General features: G+C 47.8%; 6 protein-coding genes across 6 annotated transcripts; 4 read left to right on the top strand and 2 right to left on the bottom strand.

The window, feature by feature from the left end:
• Positions 1–96: 96 nt before the first annotated feature.
• On the bottom strand, positions 97–2,164 carry BT62DRAFT_978168 (uncharacterized protein; the record flags this gene model as incomplete). The annotated part of the gene is made up of 8 exons (XM_043189326.1): positions 97–359; positions 409–460; positions 510–886; positions 950–1,182; positions 1,251–1,667; positions 1,702–1,851; positions 1,904–2,084; positions 2,131–2,164. 8 exons carry the CDS (start codon positions 2,162–2,164, stop codon positions 97–99), a joined length of 1,707 nt encoding a protein of 568 aa, XP_043044856.1.
• A 270-nt stretch (positions 2,165–2,434) lies between these two features.
• On the top strand, positions 2,435–8,121 carry BT62DRAFT_942232 (uncharacterized protein). Its single transcript, XM_043187822.1, has 28 exons — positions 2,435–2,662; positions 2,710–2,907; positions 2,956–3,242; positions 3,288–3,326; positions 3,383–3,601; positions 3,650–3,661; positions 3,723–3,819; positions 3,880–4,053; positions 4,108–4,231; positions 4,290–4,365; positions 4,425–4,444; positions 4,495–4,678; positions 4,731–4,759; positions 4,809–5,086; positions 5,137–5,227; positions 5,281–5,708; positions 5,760–5,924; positions 5,980–6,099; positions 6,153–6,354; positions 6,407–6,538; positions 6,592–6,688; positions 6,736–6,806; positions 6,857–7,079; positions 7,131–7,154; positions 7,202–7,460; positions 7,516–7,639; positions 7,688–7,765; positions 7,821–8,121. The coding sequence occupies exons 1-28, from the start codon at positions 2,476–2,478 to the stop codon at positions 7,957–7,959; spliced, it is 4,077 nt and encodes a 1,358-aa protein (XP_043044857.1). The 5' UTR covers positions 2,435–2,475; the 3' UTR covers positions 7,960–8,121.
• Positions 8,026–9,177, bottom strand: BT62DRAFT_419000 (translation initiation factor 6). Its single transcript, XM_043180835.1, has 5 exons — positions 9,021–9,177; positions 8,787–8,969; positions 8,383–8,735; positions 8,215–8,335; positions 8,026–8,162 (listed from the first exon to the last, which is right to left on the bottom strand). Exons 1-5 carry the CDS (start codon positions 9,028–9,030, stop codon positions 8,092–8,094), a joined length of 738 nt encoding a protein of 245 aa, XP_043044858.1. The 5' UTR covers positions 9,031–9,177; the 3' UTR covers positions 8,026–8,091.
• Positions 9,178–9,782: 605 nt separating this feature from the next.
• Positions 9,783–10,284, top strand: BT62DRAFT_419218 (uncharacterized protein). The gene has a single exon (XM_043180836.1). The coding sequence runs from the start codon at positions 9,924–9,926 to the stop codon at positions 10,227–10,229; it is 306 nt and encodes a 101-aa protein (XP_043044859.1). The 5' UTR covers positions 9,783–9,923; the 3' UTR covers positions 10,230–10,284.
• A 224-nt stretch (positions 10,285–10,508) lies between these two features.
• BT62DRAFT_1000606 (uncharacterized protein) lies at positions 10,509–11,838 on the top strand (the record flags this gene model as incomplete). Its single annotated transcript, XM_043176657.1, has 9 exons — positions 10,509–10,618; positions 10,672–10,708; positions 10,760–10,846; positions 10,900–10,911; positions 10,957–11,226; positions 11,304–11,373; positions 11,422–11,433; positions 11,490–11,573; positions 11,630–11,838. The coding sequence occupies 9 exons, from the start codon at positions 10,509–10,511 to the stop codon at positions 11,836–11,838; spliced, it is 891 nt and encodes a 296-aa protein (XP_043044860.1).
• Positions 11,839–12,158: 320 nt separating this feature from the next.
• Positions 12,159–15,147, top strand: BT62DRAFT_961165 (uncharacterized protein). The gene is made up of 9 exons (XM_043188587.1): positions 12,159–12,709; positions 12,761–12,980; positions 13,033–13,405; positions 13,459–13,862; positions 13,910–13,988; positions 14,040–14,143; positions 14,200–14,429; positions 14,478–14,616; positions 14,668–15,147. The coding sequence occupies exons 1-9, from the start codon at positions 12,174–12,176 to the stop codon at positions 14,725–14,727; spliced, it is 2,145 nt and encodes a 714-aa protein (XP_043044861.1). The 5' UTR covers positions 12,159–12,173; the 3' UTR covers positions 14,728–15,147.
• Positions 15,148–15,708: the final 561 nt, after the last annotated feature.

Genomic DNA, 15,708 nt, shown 5'->3' on the forward strand with positions numbered 1-15,708 from the left:
GGCCCCTTCGGTCCGAGGCAGCTACCGAACATAATACAAACCAGAATCACAAGTCTATGAATACAAAACAAGGGTAATGACAGAATTACTCTAGCTTTACATGTTCCAACAACCATCTACCCATGCCACAACTGATGCTGCCATTTTCCTTCCTGGGGCAGCGCGCAAATTGACATCAGTTCTAGTCACCATTTCTTTCCGTTTCTTGATCTTCGCAGTTTGACCTTTGATAAATGCGTCTTGAACAGCATGAGGCCATTCACCAGCTTCATAAGAGCCTCTAGAGAGTTCCACTCCGACACCTTCACTGTTGAGAATTAAGCGAAGACCATGCTCTTCAATGAACAGAGACCTTGACACTTTGACCTTTGTAAGAGATTCTGTCGTATCCAGCTAAGGGGAACATACCATAGACAAAAGGCGTGGCCGAATCGACGCATTCAGAGACAGTTCCATAACCCTGTATCGATTCAATTATTTCCACTGTGCAACTTAAAAATTGGACTCACGAGTTTGCCCAGAAGAACGTCCGCTGCTACTGTAAGATCCGGCATGTATACGTCCTGTGGCGCTACATAGAAACCTTCAGGGAGTTCCGAGTCATCTTGTGACTCCCATTGGTCTTTAGTGACGCCACACACAATAGCAACCCAAGAAGAGTCGGGAAGCAACCGTGATTCAGTTTCATCCTCAGCAGCAAGCTCTGCGAATTCCCCATGAGGGGCGTGTACGACAGGCGTTGAGGGAATGGTGTTGAAGGTTGGAAATTCGATAGAAGGACTTAGCGACAATAGTGGTGAGCCAGATATTTTGGAAGCAGGTGGCGCACCAGGGATCCATACATGCAAGGAGGTAGCTGAGCGAGGGGATGCGACAGGCTCGAATTCTCTACGTGATACAGAATTATGTAACGGATAATCAACGGAAATAGCACTCAGCTGAAGAGCACCATTTGAGTTTCTGGCTCCCGGATAGGACGGTGGCAAATTGACTGACGAGATGCCCAATCCTTGAATTGATTTGGTCAGATCATTGGCGCTCGGCTTTCGGCTGTGAAGTCTACTAGGAGACCTACCGCCCGGCGTTCGGAAAACTTGACCACCGAAAGATACATATAAGACCTTGGTAATTTCCGGATCATGCAATTCGGAAGGAATTACAACCGAAGACAGTAGATGAGATCTTCCTTCAGGCGTATACACAAGGCGGTCAAACTAGAAGAGGTGCAGCTTTAACTATGCGAGGTATACGTTTTCCTGCAAGCCGTGTAGAAGGAGGGAGGGAAAGGAATGCTGGTGTATATGTCTAGTGGGTTATAAGGACGAAATAGCGTTTTTATGATGCTGGGATGGAATCTATTGTCTTGAGTGTTAATCCAGGAAGAGGCAGGTAGGGATGGCCCTGAAGAGAATGACGGTATGGGCATATTCCCTGGAGGTTCTAGAAGAAGGTCTGCACAACGATAGCCCGAGTGAATTGGTTCGACCAATGGCATGAGCTCACATTTTGGGACAGGTATATCGGGGATAAGGGTGTCAGTGAGAGGTTTATGTGGCTGTAGAGTAGGGGATTGGTCAATGAATAACCTAGCGAGATAGCTGTATACCGAGTCGAAAGGAAAGCTTGTGATGAGAATGAAAGGCACACCGGCTCTTTTCGCGGCCGAACTATGTGGAATATTAACAAAGAACATAAGCCGACGCGAATCTTACCATCCAAGAAACGGCGTCACTTAGGACACATCGTGCGTTGACACGAGTCAGCCAGTGGCCTTGTTCTTCCAATAAAGCCTCTTTCTTGCAGAGAAATTGCTTCAATACTTGCACGCTTTTCTGACGGTCGACGTGGTATCTGGAGGCCTCATGACGACCATTCCTAACGCTGGAAGGACAGGTGCACTCACGCCAAAGGCTGAACGATAACAGGGTCAATTTCTGCATAGCAGTACTGCACTCCGGCCCCGATGCTCTTGGCGAAGTCATGTTTTGGCGCTGAGGAGACGATATATATTGTTGGTTTGGTTTCCTCCGGAAGACTTAGCAAATGACAAGCAAACGCCGATACTCGCGTTGCGTGGCCGTATCCTGAATTTATTGAGAGAGCAAAACATAGCAAATGTAAAACGCATACCGTGGCAGTAGTACACAAAGATCCCAGCCGCCATAGGGATGAAGCTCAAGGGTTGCAGAAACGATGACGTCACGAAAATCGTGACGCATGGTTACATGTGGCGGTGGCTGTGCATACGCGCTGGTGACAGTGAGGTGGCGGACAAGCAACTCTCTCTCTCTTTCGGAGTTTCCTGCATCGTTCACCTGCTCCGTTTTTAGTTTTTCTCTCTTACGCGTCAAGCGCACCTCTAATTCCACCATGGGTAGCGAGCGTGTGCCTCTATTAAAGGCGCATCTCGATGATCTTCGCCACCAGCGCCCTTCTTCGGCACCTCCGATACCTCAAAGGTCGGACCCCTTGCAGATGTGGCCCTCTTCCTCTCTTAGTCACAAACGAAACAACAGTGATACTACGCGTAATCAGCAAGATAACAGTACTTCTCTGGATCTAATGGGAAGTCTGCGACGGTCCGAACCATCGGTAGTTAAGACAAGAAACGGAAGCGTATTGTCTCGGGGTTTCATCCTAAAGACAGATTTTTATCCCTCAGGTACGTCTAGTACCGCTGCTGATTTATAACGACTTGACGCAGAGCAGGCCGCGCTCTTGATTTGGATCTGAATGTCCATGGCGCACCCAACTTTCGTGCGCCCCGTATCGGCAATCTCAACGTCTTCGGAGTCGCTCAACCACGAACCCAGGGTCTTAGGGCTATCCTTTCTATTCTTAGGTGCACACCAAACGCCAAAGATGCCTCTCATGTCGTCTGGTTTTCCACTAGAGAAGAACCCATTGGTAACATCGATTGACTTTGTCTTATCAGCGGCTTATCATTCTCTGCAGTATACATATCCGGGAGGCCTTTTGTTTTGCGAGATGCATCGGAGCCCAAAAGGACTTTCTCCATGTCTGACCGCGCTGAAAATCTCGAAGCCATCGAGCTCAGATTGAAGAATGACATATTACATGAAGCCAGCCAGTTTGGTGGCCTCCTACTTACTCACAATGAAATGGCTACTGAAAGCGGAGAAGGCGCCATATTGCCGACGTGGACAGCTGTTGACATCCATAATGTCAAGACTTCGCGTGAATTGTGGAATTTTATGAAACAGAGTGGTTGGAATGTCGATGTTAGTTCATGAATTGGTGCTCAACAAAAAACTGACGCACAGCAGTATCACCGTATACCAATCTCCCCTGATCGTCCCATAGAGGCAAGTGTAAAGGGCTTATTTATCTGAAAGCAGAATGCTAACCGCCAAGCATATAGGATAATTATCTTGACGCATATTTGCGTGTTATCAAGCAAACTGATCCTCTGCGAACATCTTTGGTGTTCTCTTGTGGTATGGGTGCTGTACGAACGACGTTCGCTATGGTCGCAGCATCCATCGTCCGACGTAAACAACTCATATCCAAGGGCTTGCCGGATCCCTATGCCGTGAAAGGCTTTCCAATGGCTAGCATTCACGGCAGTGGGACGAGTTCAGTAAGTTTCCAGCTTCTTTGGATGCAATCACAACTAAATCTACTGTAGCCTTCTAGTCTGGTTCGTTGATCTTTTACTCTTTCCAGTACCTAATTGTATCATTCATGTGCCATCTTATCAGGACACCGAGAGCCGACTTTTGCAGTCCATGGAACAGGCCAATGCCCAACAGGAGCTTAGTAGATCGCTTTTAAAGCTCACATACCTTCTTCAGCACAGTAAGCGCCTTGCGAAATTCCCTTTCGATCAATGTCATTAATCGAGCTCATTCAACTTAGTCTTGCAGGACAAGAATTCGCAGTCTGCTACTGAACTCCTTATCACTAGGCCTACTCTCCTGGAAAACCTACGGAGAGCTCACATGGGTAACTATGGTATCATCCTTAGCCTATTGGGTTGTTTAGACCAGGGCCTTCAGGCAAAGAAATTGGTTGATCGCATCATCGATGCTGGTACGTGCGCGCAAGAATAACAAATATGCATACCTGTGACTGATCGGTGACTAGCGGACCACGTTACGAACTTGCGCGAAGACATCCTTGTGCATCGTATCAAATACTCCCTTATCAGTATGGAAGAAGAAAAGGGAGAAGTATTACTTGAGAAGTCTAGACGGGCATTAGAGAAATAGTACGTTTTTCCTCGTCTAAATGCCTTCGCCTCATGAAAAAACATCCTATTTCTCCAGCTTCTTCATTATCGCGTTTGCAAGTTACGTTGATAGTTCGGAAGATTTTAGTCAAACTTTCTCGAACTGGCTGAAGGTATGCTTAGCAGACATTCTCTTCCAGTGATTCTTGTAATCATTCATCGGCATCCTTAGGCTAGAATAGAGATCTGGAAGTAAGTTATGCCAGTAGAAAGCAAAATGAGTTTAAGCTGACAGCAAAAAGTCAAGTCATGTTCTTGCGCAAGTCGATTGGGACACGATTGAATGTGTTTGCACCTGTGAACGATTTGTCTTCGCTATCCAAGTCTGGATCTGCAGGAAGAGCTCTTGTCCCCGGAAGGAATAACGACGTAGCCATCGCCGGAGGCCAAATTCTAGGAGATGAATTCTCGACACACGTCATAAAGGTAGTTCTAAAACCATATCGGGCATTCTATCTGTTGAAGCGTACCGTCGCAGCACCGTAGCGGTATCATTCTGCGCGAAAGGTAATCCCTTTCTCCTTAGCCGGTTTTCTTAACTAAAATCTTACGCTAGTACATTGTTGAAGTCCGACCAGTGGCTTAGTCAAGGGCGTTGCATCGATGATGGTGTCCGTGGTGCCATCAATTTCAGACGCGTTCCGGGAACAAACATCTATGCTTTGGGGCAACCAACCATCGAGGCAATCGACGAAGTTGTAGTTCGAATCAAGGGTGTTCATCCGTCTGCCCAAAGAATCATTTGGATCACATTGCGTGAAGAGCCCATTGTCTATATCAACGGAGCACCCTACTGTCTTCGCAGGGAAGGGTTCTCGTTAAGAAATATGAAGGGTAAGACATTCGTATCCGTAGTTATGAGAATAACTGACAAGAATTGTTAGACTACGGTGGCATTTCCGCTTCTCGACTAGAAGTCTTGGAGCAGCGTCTACGAGATGACGTTATCTCAGAGGGACAAGCATTTGGGGGACGGTAAGCTACTAATATTAGTTTGCTTTGACGCTTGCCATTTACAATTGCAACAGTGTACTCCTCCACTCCGAAACTGCTGATGGAACCGTCGTACCAATTTGGGAGGAAGTCGAAAGTGATAATGTAGTCGTTCTAAAGGATGTCATGGCCAGCCGACAGTCGACGCAAGGGGTTGAACTCGTTTATGATCGTATTCCCATCACTGCAGAGCGACCACCTGATTTCTCTGATCTTAGCGAGTTGATCGATGTCGTGTTGCGCTCATCGAGGGACACGCCTATTGTCGTTAACTGTCAGCTAGGCCGAGGTCGGAGTACGTTGGCCTCGATCATCCTCTTACTCATCCGGCAGTGGCTGGATTCGCGCCGTACCCCTCAAACGTCTCACTTTAGGCTTCAACGTACTATCTCTATGTCGACCATGTCGCCGATAGAGCCTACTTCATCATCCAAGCAGCGCCAATCTTACCAGGTTATCAACAGTAGGTGCCTTTCATTTCATTCCCTATGCCAATTTGAATTTGTCTCGTTAGATCTGCTCCGAGTGTTTAGAAAAGGTTTAGATGTCAAGAACATCGTGGACGACACCATAGACCAATGCGACGTATTCTACAATCTCAGAGACTCTATTGAAGAGAACCGCATCAGAGCTGAACAGGCCACAGATGAGAAACAGAAGAAATTGCATACGCATAAAGGTGAGCTTTGGTTAGAGATTTGCTCTGAAACATGCTGACATCTATCTTTCTCGAGCCTTGCATAACTTAAGGCGATACTTCGACCTGATTGTGTTCCAAGCCTATCTGCAATCCACGGAGCCGGACACCATGGACAATTTTGAAAGTGTGGAGACTTTCGTGAAGAACCGACCCGGTGCGTGTTTTGCTTGAACGGCAGGGTATCGAACGATCTCATCCCACTTGCAGTCATCAAGACATTCGAGAAGGAGCTGCTTGCTGACGGCATAAATGCTTTGAAGCCATTGGAGCGGTCAAACCTCACTCACGGTGTCGCACATCCTGATGAGGTCCATCAAGTCGTCACCAATCGTTCCGGTAGCATTCTTTCAGCATCAACTATATTGAAGAGCGATTTCTTCTCAAATTTACAGAAGATGACACTCCCAGAGTAGGTCTTTTTTAATAAGAATTTGTGCTGTCACTTACACATGGTATCGAAGACGAATCGAAGGGTCACCCAATTTTCGCAGAATACCGCTGACACTTTTCCTCTCCTCTTCTGGTGAGTCCACTCCGTCCGCAGAGCAAGACCAACCGTACATGGCTTCGGACGGAAAAATGGTGTGTGGGAGGTAAGTGGCAGTATAATTGCTACGACAAAAGCTTAAGACCTGACCGGTTCCAGTGGCATGCCAACAGTAGATGGTTTACGACGGGCACTCAAACGCGTAGAAGCTGGGCCGGATGGACATAATATGGTTTATTGGACGTCTCTGCGAGAGGTTTGGGGCTTTTCATATCAAATCCTTAGTGCTCACAGCCCTTGTAGGAGCCTGTAATTTATATTGCAGGGAGGCCCCATGTCCTTCGTCTTGTAGATAAACCTCTTGAGAACGTAGAGTAAGTCAAGTCTATACTCCCATGCAATCCTATGCTTAGGAGGGGTGCAGAGCGACAGGTGTAACTACAGCCATGGTCGAAGCCATGGAACGTGCCTTCAAAAGAGATGCCCTGCGTGAGTTGAGGGCAGGTAAGGGACGTATACTGTTACATGATGAAGTGGAAGAGAGACCTGGTGTCTTCTCCATTATACCATTATGGGAAGAGGTGGAAGAGAAGGATATTTTGACCCCTCGTGACGTATTCAATCTTATAACAGCGGAAGGTTTCAAGGTAAACCGTTTTGTTAACTGCTAGGATTACGCTCTAACTTGATATCGTCAGCTTGACTATGGTCGAATAGCAATTGTAAGGGGCGCAGTATTACGTTCGACGCTTCGCTAAAACATTTCTAGACTGACGAGCAAGCTCCCCTACCTGATGCGCTATCGTTGCTCTTGGAACGCGTGAAATCAGGCCTGTCAAAGGCCGGCGATTTCATCTTCAATTGCCAGATGGGCCGAGGACGAACAACGACAGGGATGGTGACTGCCTGTTTGATATCTACGATGATGAACTGGAACAGCGAAGCGAATGATATCTTGTCGCATGACGAGGCGGTAAAGGTTTTCGATTCAATCGACGGCTACTCGGAGGAAGAGGCCTATAGGCAAGGTAGGAAGATCTTGGTTATCAGCGCGCCAACCTGACAATGAATATCGCTACGCAGGAGAGTACAAGACGATTCTTCAACTCGTCGGTGTCTTGTCACGCGGTAAAGTGGCTAAACGTTTAGCGGATAGAGCAATCGACCAGATGCAAGATGTCCAAAACCTACGAAAGACGATTTACGAGTAAGTGAAATTTTGTCTGGCGATGCCTGCAACTGAACAGGTACATAGTTACAAGCTGAAGGTTGATGCATGCGAGAAAGGCAGTTTGAAGGAGCGCAAACTACGCAGTGTGACAGTCAACTACCTGTAAGTTTCTCTTCCCGAGGCGAGCGCCGCGATCTGATGTTCAATCTGTTCGAAGATACCGGTACGGGATGCTTATCGTGTTCGCCAACTACCTCATCGAAATGTGGGAGAGGAAGGTTGAGATCATCTTCTCAGAATGGCTCTCCGGGCATAGAGAAATTACGAACCTGCTGAGCCGGCGATCATTGGACTAATTTCTTTAATATATTCGGATGGATAGACTGGTCTAGAGATACAGATTGGCATGGCATGACTAGGGTAAACGCTCGACAACAAGATATTAGCTCTACATATGATGACTGCTTCCAACCGTTTTGCTTTCTTGTTCACGCCCAGTTGTCAATAAGCGAATCGCGCATCTCTCCTATAACGGCGGCGGAGTCTTGTCCTTGCAGCTCTGTGAACAGATCGTGAGCAGAGAAAAAAAGAGAGAAAGAACGCCAACGTACTGAAAGCGGCTTCTATGACACTGATCTCTGTTGCAGTTGTCTCTAGACCTGTGAATGCACACCAGTCATTCACGACGAGGCCGGCACCAATGACGTCCGAACCGCGATTTACCGTTCCAGCCTAGTAGAGCATTGTATAGTGCAACAAATCGACATCGACGCACATACCACCAACGGGACTTGTAGAAGACTACTCAATTCATCTTGATCCTGTATACTTGTTTTTGGATGGACCAGACCGCCCTGATTTGTGATCGCACAGTAACTCCCCACCAAAACGTTATCGGCGACCGTCTGCCTGAACACCTCGACCTTCAAGACATCTGCGATGATCTCTTCTGTTTCCCGATCGACATCTGGATGAACAAGCGCGACATAGTCGTTACATGCGATGACATTTCCAAGGGCAGAAAGTCGTTCTTCAACCCGCTGGACGGCGACGGCGTCTGGGAGGGAGTTGCGCAGATGTTGGAGCTCCTGGTCAGTGGTGGAGGCTGGAACCAAAAGACCGTGACGGTTCCCTGAAGAGGCCTGTAAGAGCTATACCAGCCACATATTTCAGTGCAACACACCGGCCGTCAACCGTCCTATTATCCGCGTCCCGCCAATACTCGTGTGCACGATAGGAATGACATCTCCAAGTTCGCTTTCAAAGGCCGAGTAGAAATTTGTGCTACCCTGGATAGCGGCCAGGCAATAGCTATTCGTCAACTTGGAGAAGACGCCAATGTCGCTGTTGTTTTCAAACTGAATACCTGGACAAATATTATGCCAGATACAATGATTTTAGGAAAGATGTTCCATACGGGTAGCCATAAGAGGAGGAGAGACCTGGAAAATGTAGCGAATGCTGTCGAAATGATTTGTTGGAAGAGGGAGGGACGCAGAAGAAATTTTTTTCTCGTTCTATTTATCTGTCATATGATCGGAAGCGCGGAGTCAGACACTTCGGATCCGAGTTATTCAACAGTTATTATGCTCTTCTGACTCGTACGTTGGCTTCCTGCCACGCTATCTGTTACTCTGGATCGTCAAGGCGCCGTGCTTGTCGAAGAAAGATTTCCGATATGTATGGATCTCATTGTCGTGCTACTGTTCTCACATTAATATATTCAGATATATTGCATGCAGATGCCTACCTTGCCAGTATATACTATACCAAAGTGTATGTATATCCAGTCGTCTCACAGTGTTCTTCTTTTCCTCTATAGTCCTCGGCGGATTTCCTTGCTAGAGGCATCTGCTCCAGAACACGGCCATGGTGCATCAACATTTAAATCGTGCTATAACTGGCCCGCTTAGAAATTCGGTTTCCTGGTTTTGTCTTGTCCACCCACTGGCCTTAAAAGATTGAAGAGCTCTAGCACTGGTTCTCCCAATTCAGAGTATTTGCTTTAAGCTGCTTAAATTTATCGCGAGATAATTTCGATGTTCGCTGCCAGGCGTCCTCCAAGCGTTACCGGTTGTAAATTAGGTTGTGAGTGTCAAAGGCGAGTTGGGAAGAATCTGGCAGAGATAAACAAGCGCCCACAATAACAACGCGTGATGAAATTCCAAACCATCACGTGGTTTCTTCACTGGTATTCAGCCTTTCGTGAATCTTTCCTCTATTTCCCTAGTCGATATGTTCAATAACCATTCGAGATACCGCCTTCGCACCATGACCTGATACATCGTATCAGAAATCCTCGAAGGCATACTCTCAGTACATGTATATGTTCATACTGCGATGGGTGTCGCTCTGGGCTGAACGATATGTAGATCCCAGCAAGATTTCATGGGATTCCGTGCTCTCAGCACAGGACTATGGCGCTGATAAAACATTCACTCGCCCAGCTTCACCGCTTTCGCCAACGAAAATAACGAGAGAAAAAAAGAACTCTGCAATAAGTACTCTAGGGACGATGGTGTCGAGGACATCGAAGCGAGTAACGACATGCTGCTGTAGCTGCCATTGTGCTTACACCACTTCGGTGCGCTCTTTTACTCTCAATCCTATTTTCCACATTATCTGAGCTGGCTTACAGAAAATCTCAATAGATTCTGAGCTTAGAGTGATTCATGCGCCTTCTTCACATTTGGTAGGGTTCGTTGAATACCAAAAATCTGGCCGGCACTAACGTGCTCAAGGACTCGTCCCTTCCTTCCACCTCATTCCGAAGATGATATATTTGTATGTATACTTCGTTTTTGAGAAAACTGTTCTCATTCTGTTGGTATTTCAGGGATCCAGAATAGAGGTTCAATGTATATAGACCCTCCGGACATCTTTTTGGCGCGGTTACGTTTACCGGATGCCTCTGCATTCTCTCCGTAAGCGCAAAATCGTACGTGGAGACTTTCATTTCTATGCCCCGGTGCTTGACTATCGGTGTGGAAACTTTCTCCTCGTCCCGCATCCGAGGTAGGTGACTCGTCAGAACTTTGAACAGGGCAGATGAACTTGTACCTTCCAAGTACTCTTTTCCCCGAATTTATTCAAAGGATCACTTTTGTCAGCATACAAGGAGGCATTCCGGAGACTCGTTTGGAAGCGTGAAGGTAGGTGATCCTCCCGCTACTCAAACTCCCGAACGAATATATCTCCCAGCGTAAATTAAAGCGACACCTCAGTCTCCGGGACTTATCTAAGGTTATCACTGCAGCAATTCTAGTGTTCTGTCCTTTACCACGTAAATGTCGTAGACTTCCGTTCAGGTAAATATTCATTGTCCCCCGAAAATGCGCCCTAACTATGGTTAGGTATCGGGGGATCGAGATCCATCGGCCAGCCCATCGAAATCCCCTTCACGTGAATCCAGGCATCTTCGGAGAAGTACCAGAAGAATCGTGTCAACGAAAGAGTCAACGCCGGTGAATCTTGAACTACCTCTATCGTTAGCCATCTCAGTATGTACACAAGTTTCGACACATCTGCAACAAGTCCATCGTTCCCATTCGCACCCTCGCATATCCGAATCTTTTGAAATCGATTTGTCATCTACTTCCGAGAATACACCAGTGTTTGAGAACGTCCGTCCTTACAGATAACGAGAAGGTTCGAACTCTACCCACGGCTCTCAATCTAGTTTCATCTGCTTTACATGCAGGACGAAGAGGTCGGATCAAACTTACTTCAGCCGTCCTTTATCCTCAAGTCTATCTCCTGCCAAGACCTTGGTAAGATTTATCTATACTGTCAAATTTTATTGCTGAACCGCTGTCCAGGTGATCAATCCGGTTTGCCAAGTGGTTATCATCAATCCCATCCCTTATGCTGACGTTCCCTACTCCAGTAATGACAAACTCTCCCGTCTTCTCCCCGACTCCTCCTCTACCATGTAGTAATGCTGCTCCTTCAGTTCCTTCGATCCCTGCGGGTCAGTCTGAACTTACCTTATTTTGTGATGGCTGCGAGCGTACATTTGATGTGAAGACTTGGCAGCGTTGGACTATGATAGTTCGCAAGAAGTTGGTCATGACTCGCCTTTGGAAGTCACTAGCTCGCTTCAGGCGATCTGCTCGTACCAGAAGGCAGCGATGTCGAACTATTTCACAACGGTCGAAGACATGGCATGGATCTCGAAGACGTCGAAGAAGGACGTCTTGCTTTGGCATCACCGAACGTCGCAGTCGTCCTTCTAGTGTTCTGGCATCTAATGTGTAAGCGTTATCTTTGTGCCTCCAAGACTGAAGAGTTAAGAGCTAGTTCCGCTATTTTCTTGTCCTGTTCTCGCCGTTTGTGTTTGTACTTTTATGGGGCTTTGTAGCGATACCTCACTATTGTAATTGTAAATTCATATCCACAATTCAAGAGCTTTGGGTCAATGTTTCCTTGCTTATCGTTCCATCAGCCTTGCTGCCCAAGAATGGCTTTGGCTGCAGTAGTGGTAAGCCGGAAATGTCGGTAACTCAAATGAACAGCGATCGGTACCTTCGGGCGGTTTTATATACAATTTGTTGCTCTCTCCCCGACGACCATGTCGACCCCAACAAAACCACGAAGCATACGTGGTCATCCCATTCAGCCGCAGGATGGCCAGAGCGGTGCGTCTGACTCCTTGACCGGTACCTCGACGCCCATGGGAACACCCGATATGCGAGCCTTGCGTGCTCAGTACACCGGAACCCCTCCACCGAACACACTCGTCATCCCTCTACGAAACATTCCAGGGCGAACCGCATCTCCAGCTGCGGCTAGTGATGTCTCCCTGCCAAGTGTCAGTGGTAGCGGTTCAGGACCTCAGGCGATAGGCGGTATCGCAGCCTTACGAGGACGTAGTATGGGGACACCCTCACCGCCAGAAGACAGAATCCTCACGTCTTTGGCGCCGGACACGGATGATCTACCGGAGGAAGAGAAAATCAAGGTCCTGCGAAGGCATTTAGTCTCAAAAGAGGAGCGGCAGCGCAGCAATGAGGACGCTCAGGCCTCGTCATCCTCGTCTACACATCATCCCCACGAAGAAACTGAGCCATTCCCAGTCCACTATGATGTTCCAGGTGCAGATGTGACGTGAGTGCTATTCTATCTCGTCCTGCCATATGTAACCGTATCTGCTCTTAGACACGATATCTACAAATGGCAGTCTAACCAGAGAAGGAGATTACGAGCTGCATCAGTCGCAGTGCCTTCCACATCTACGCCTGATCCTGCATTCGAGCACATCCATGAACCGGGAGGTTTTAGGAGAAACTATGTTCTATTGCGGGCTAACGAGGAAGGAGCAGAGGAACCTCAAGTACTAAACAATTTTATAGATTTCTTGTTCCTGTTCGGTCATTTTGTAAGTAGCGTTCAGCGTTCATGGGCATTTATTATGACTGACTGTTACTTAGGCGGGAGAAGACCTAGAGGAAGATCAGGAAGATCAGGAGGACGACCTCGAGAGTGCTGCTGGAATGACAGTTGAAGGTGTCGTCGATGAGACAGCGCCTCTCTTGGGAGGAAAGACAAGTCTTGCGAGGTCAAGGTCTCGTTCGCGACGACGCGCGTCTTCCATGGGTCCGCATGGAAATGCCACGGTGACCCAGGCTGTTCTCATGCTTCTCAAAGCCTTCATTGGAACAGGCGTTCTGTTCTTAGGACGTGCCTTCTATAATGGAGGTATCCTGTTTTCGGCATTCCTGTTTCTCTTCATTGCGATAATATCCTTGTACTCGTTCGTTCTTCTGGTACATACCAAGTTCGTGGTTTCGGGTAGTTTCGGAGGTGCGTTTTTCTATGTTATCGCCAGTATCTTCTCATGCCTTTGGCAACGATAGATATCGGAGGGACCTTGTATGGGAACTGGATGCGACAGCTCATCCTTGGGTCTATCGTTGTGTCGCAAATGGGTTTTTGCGGCGCATACATGATCTTCGTTGCAGAGAACATGCAGTCATTTGTGATGGGCGTCACACACTGCGCTAGGCTAATTGGAGTGCAGTATTTTCTCCTTATGCAGCTGATGTTCTTCCTACCTTTGGTTCTCATCAGAGATCTTGCCAAGTTGAGCACGACCGCACTTGTTGCAGATGTCTTCATCCTGGCGGGCTTGATCTATATCTTTGGAAGCGAGTTTAAGATCATAGCCAAAAGAGGCATTGCAGATGTTGGGTTGTTCAATCCGAAGGACTTTCCGTTGTTTGTTGGAACAGCAGTGTTTTCCTTTGAGGGTATTGGGCTTGTAGGTCTTTGGTATTGCTTCCGGAATGATTGCTTACTCTCTTGCAGGTGATACCCATTACCGATGCTATGAGAGAGCCGCATAAGTTTCCTGCTGTCATATCTGGTGTAATGGCTGGTTTAGTTGGTGAGTGCTTATTTGAGCAGTCTGCGTAGTATACTTAACATGGTACAATAGTGCTCTTCGGGGGGGCTGGTGTGCTGGCTTATTTGACATTTGGTTCTGATATCAAAACTGTCGTTCTGGTAAATTTGGATACCTCGAGCCCAATGGTTCAAGCTGTATGTACCCTTTTCTAAGATCGTGCGTTGTGTCTTCTAAAGGTGTGCTGATTCAGGTCCAATTTCTTTACTCGGTCGCCATCATGCTTTCAGTGCCTCTTCAGCTGTTCCCTGCGGTCCGAATCATGGAGAATGGGCTGTTCATTCGTAGCGGCAAGATCGACGTGAAAGTCAAGTGGCTGAAGAACCTTTTCCGTTTTCTGGTGGTCATTGTCACGACGCTTATCAGCTACATCGGTGCAGCCGACTTGGACAAATTCGTTGCGTTTGTTGGATGTTTCGCATGGTACGGATTCCGCTTTCGTCTTGGGTATCTTGCTGATTGAGGATCTAGTGTACCGCTGTGTTACGTCTACCCTGCCATGCTTCACTACAAAGCATGTGCGCATACACGTAGCGCGAAGCTTAAAGATATCGCGATGATGGTGTTTGGTATGCTTGCAGCCATCTACACGACAACACAGACTCTTCGGGTACGTGACTCTTATTCAAGCGGCAAAATGCGGGGGTCTAACTTTCTACAGCTAATGTTTGAACCTGAAGTTGGGGAGCCGGGGTCTGGAAACTGCGAGCCCCCGACATAGAGGATATAGAGGATAGACTATGAATACGTTAGGCAGCGTAATGGATTCTACCCTAGGAAGATGTTTGTGATAATTCAGCCATGATGTGGCACCTTGTATTGAATACTTTGTGCAAAGGGGGATCAAGCACGTGGGGATGGTGCTGCGAACTGGACTTTATTCCTTCTTTTTCAGCTGTTGACTCGTTTCATTCGTTTGCCTCACCTTTGCCACGCGTTCTGGATCGCGTTGCGACAGTCTTTGTAGGTCTCTGATAACGTTCTGATAGCTGGTACCCTTTAATTCCACCCATCTTCAAATTATTTAAAGTCTTTGACATTTTTTTTTTATCCCAGCATTCGCTGCTCGACGTTGTCATGGCTCTTGTTCTTCCTTCTGCCTCAACAGTGCTTCCCAAGGCGCCCAGGATAAAGAGAAAGCCTGTACCCAGCATCGACGTGACGGAGCGATACCCACCACCCGACCCAGCAGACCCGTTTGCCTCGCTCACCGTGCTCCGTTCTCGCTCCAGCACTCTTTTTGGTCCCAAGGAGAACGTCGCCAGGGAGCAGGCCTCATATTCATATCGTGTCTGTCGCCCGTCTTCCAGCCCCGGGCCCACCAGCAGCAGGGATGTCGTGTTGCCTCTGCAGCCAGCCTTCACGCCCGTGGCGCGAAGTGGCAGCCACTACCGACGGCGCTCGCTATCCACTCCTCCCGTTCCACCCACCAGCCCCGAGCCCAGCCTTGTCCACGAATCGTTCCCCATGACGGATGCTGGCCACGATGGGACTGTTTCAGGATGCCCCAGTGCCGCCTCTTCGCGGAGTAAAATCGCCAAACTGTTCATGCCGAAAAAGACGAGCTTGACAAGCCTCATTAGCACCGACTCACGACGACGTAAAGTCTCTGTCGCGTCGATATCATCGCCTATGGCCCAGTCTCCAGCGACCAGCGACACCAAAAGACCCTTTCCATTGATCTCCAAGCGCGCCTCTTTGG

This window comes from Guyanagaster necrorhizus (assembly GCF_019112545.1).
Source record: "Guyanagaster necrorhizus MCA 3950 unplaced genomic scaffold BT62scaffold_3, whole genome shotgun sequence".
Taxonomy (NCBI): Eukaryota; Fungi; Basidiomycota; class Agaricomycetes; order Agaricales; family Physalacriaceae; genus Guyanagaster; species Guyanagaster necrorhizus.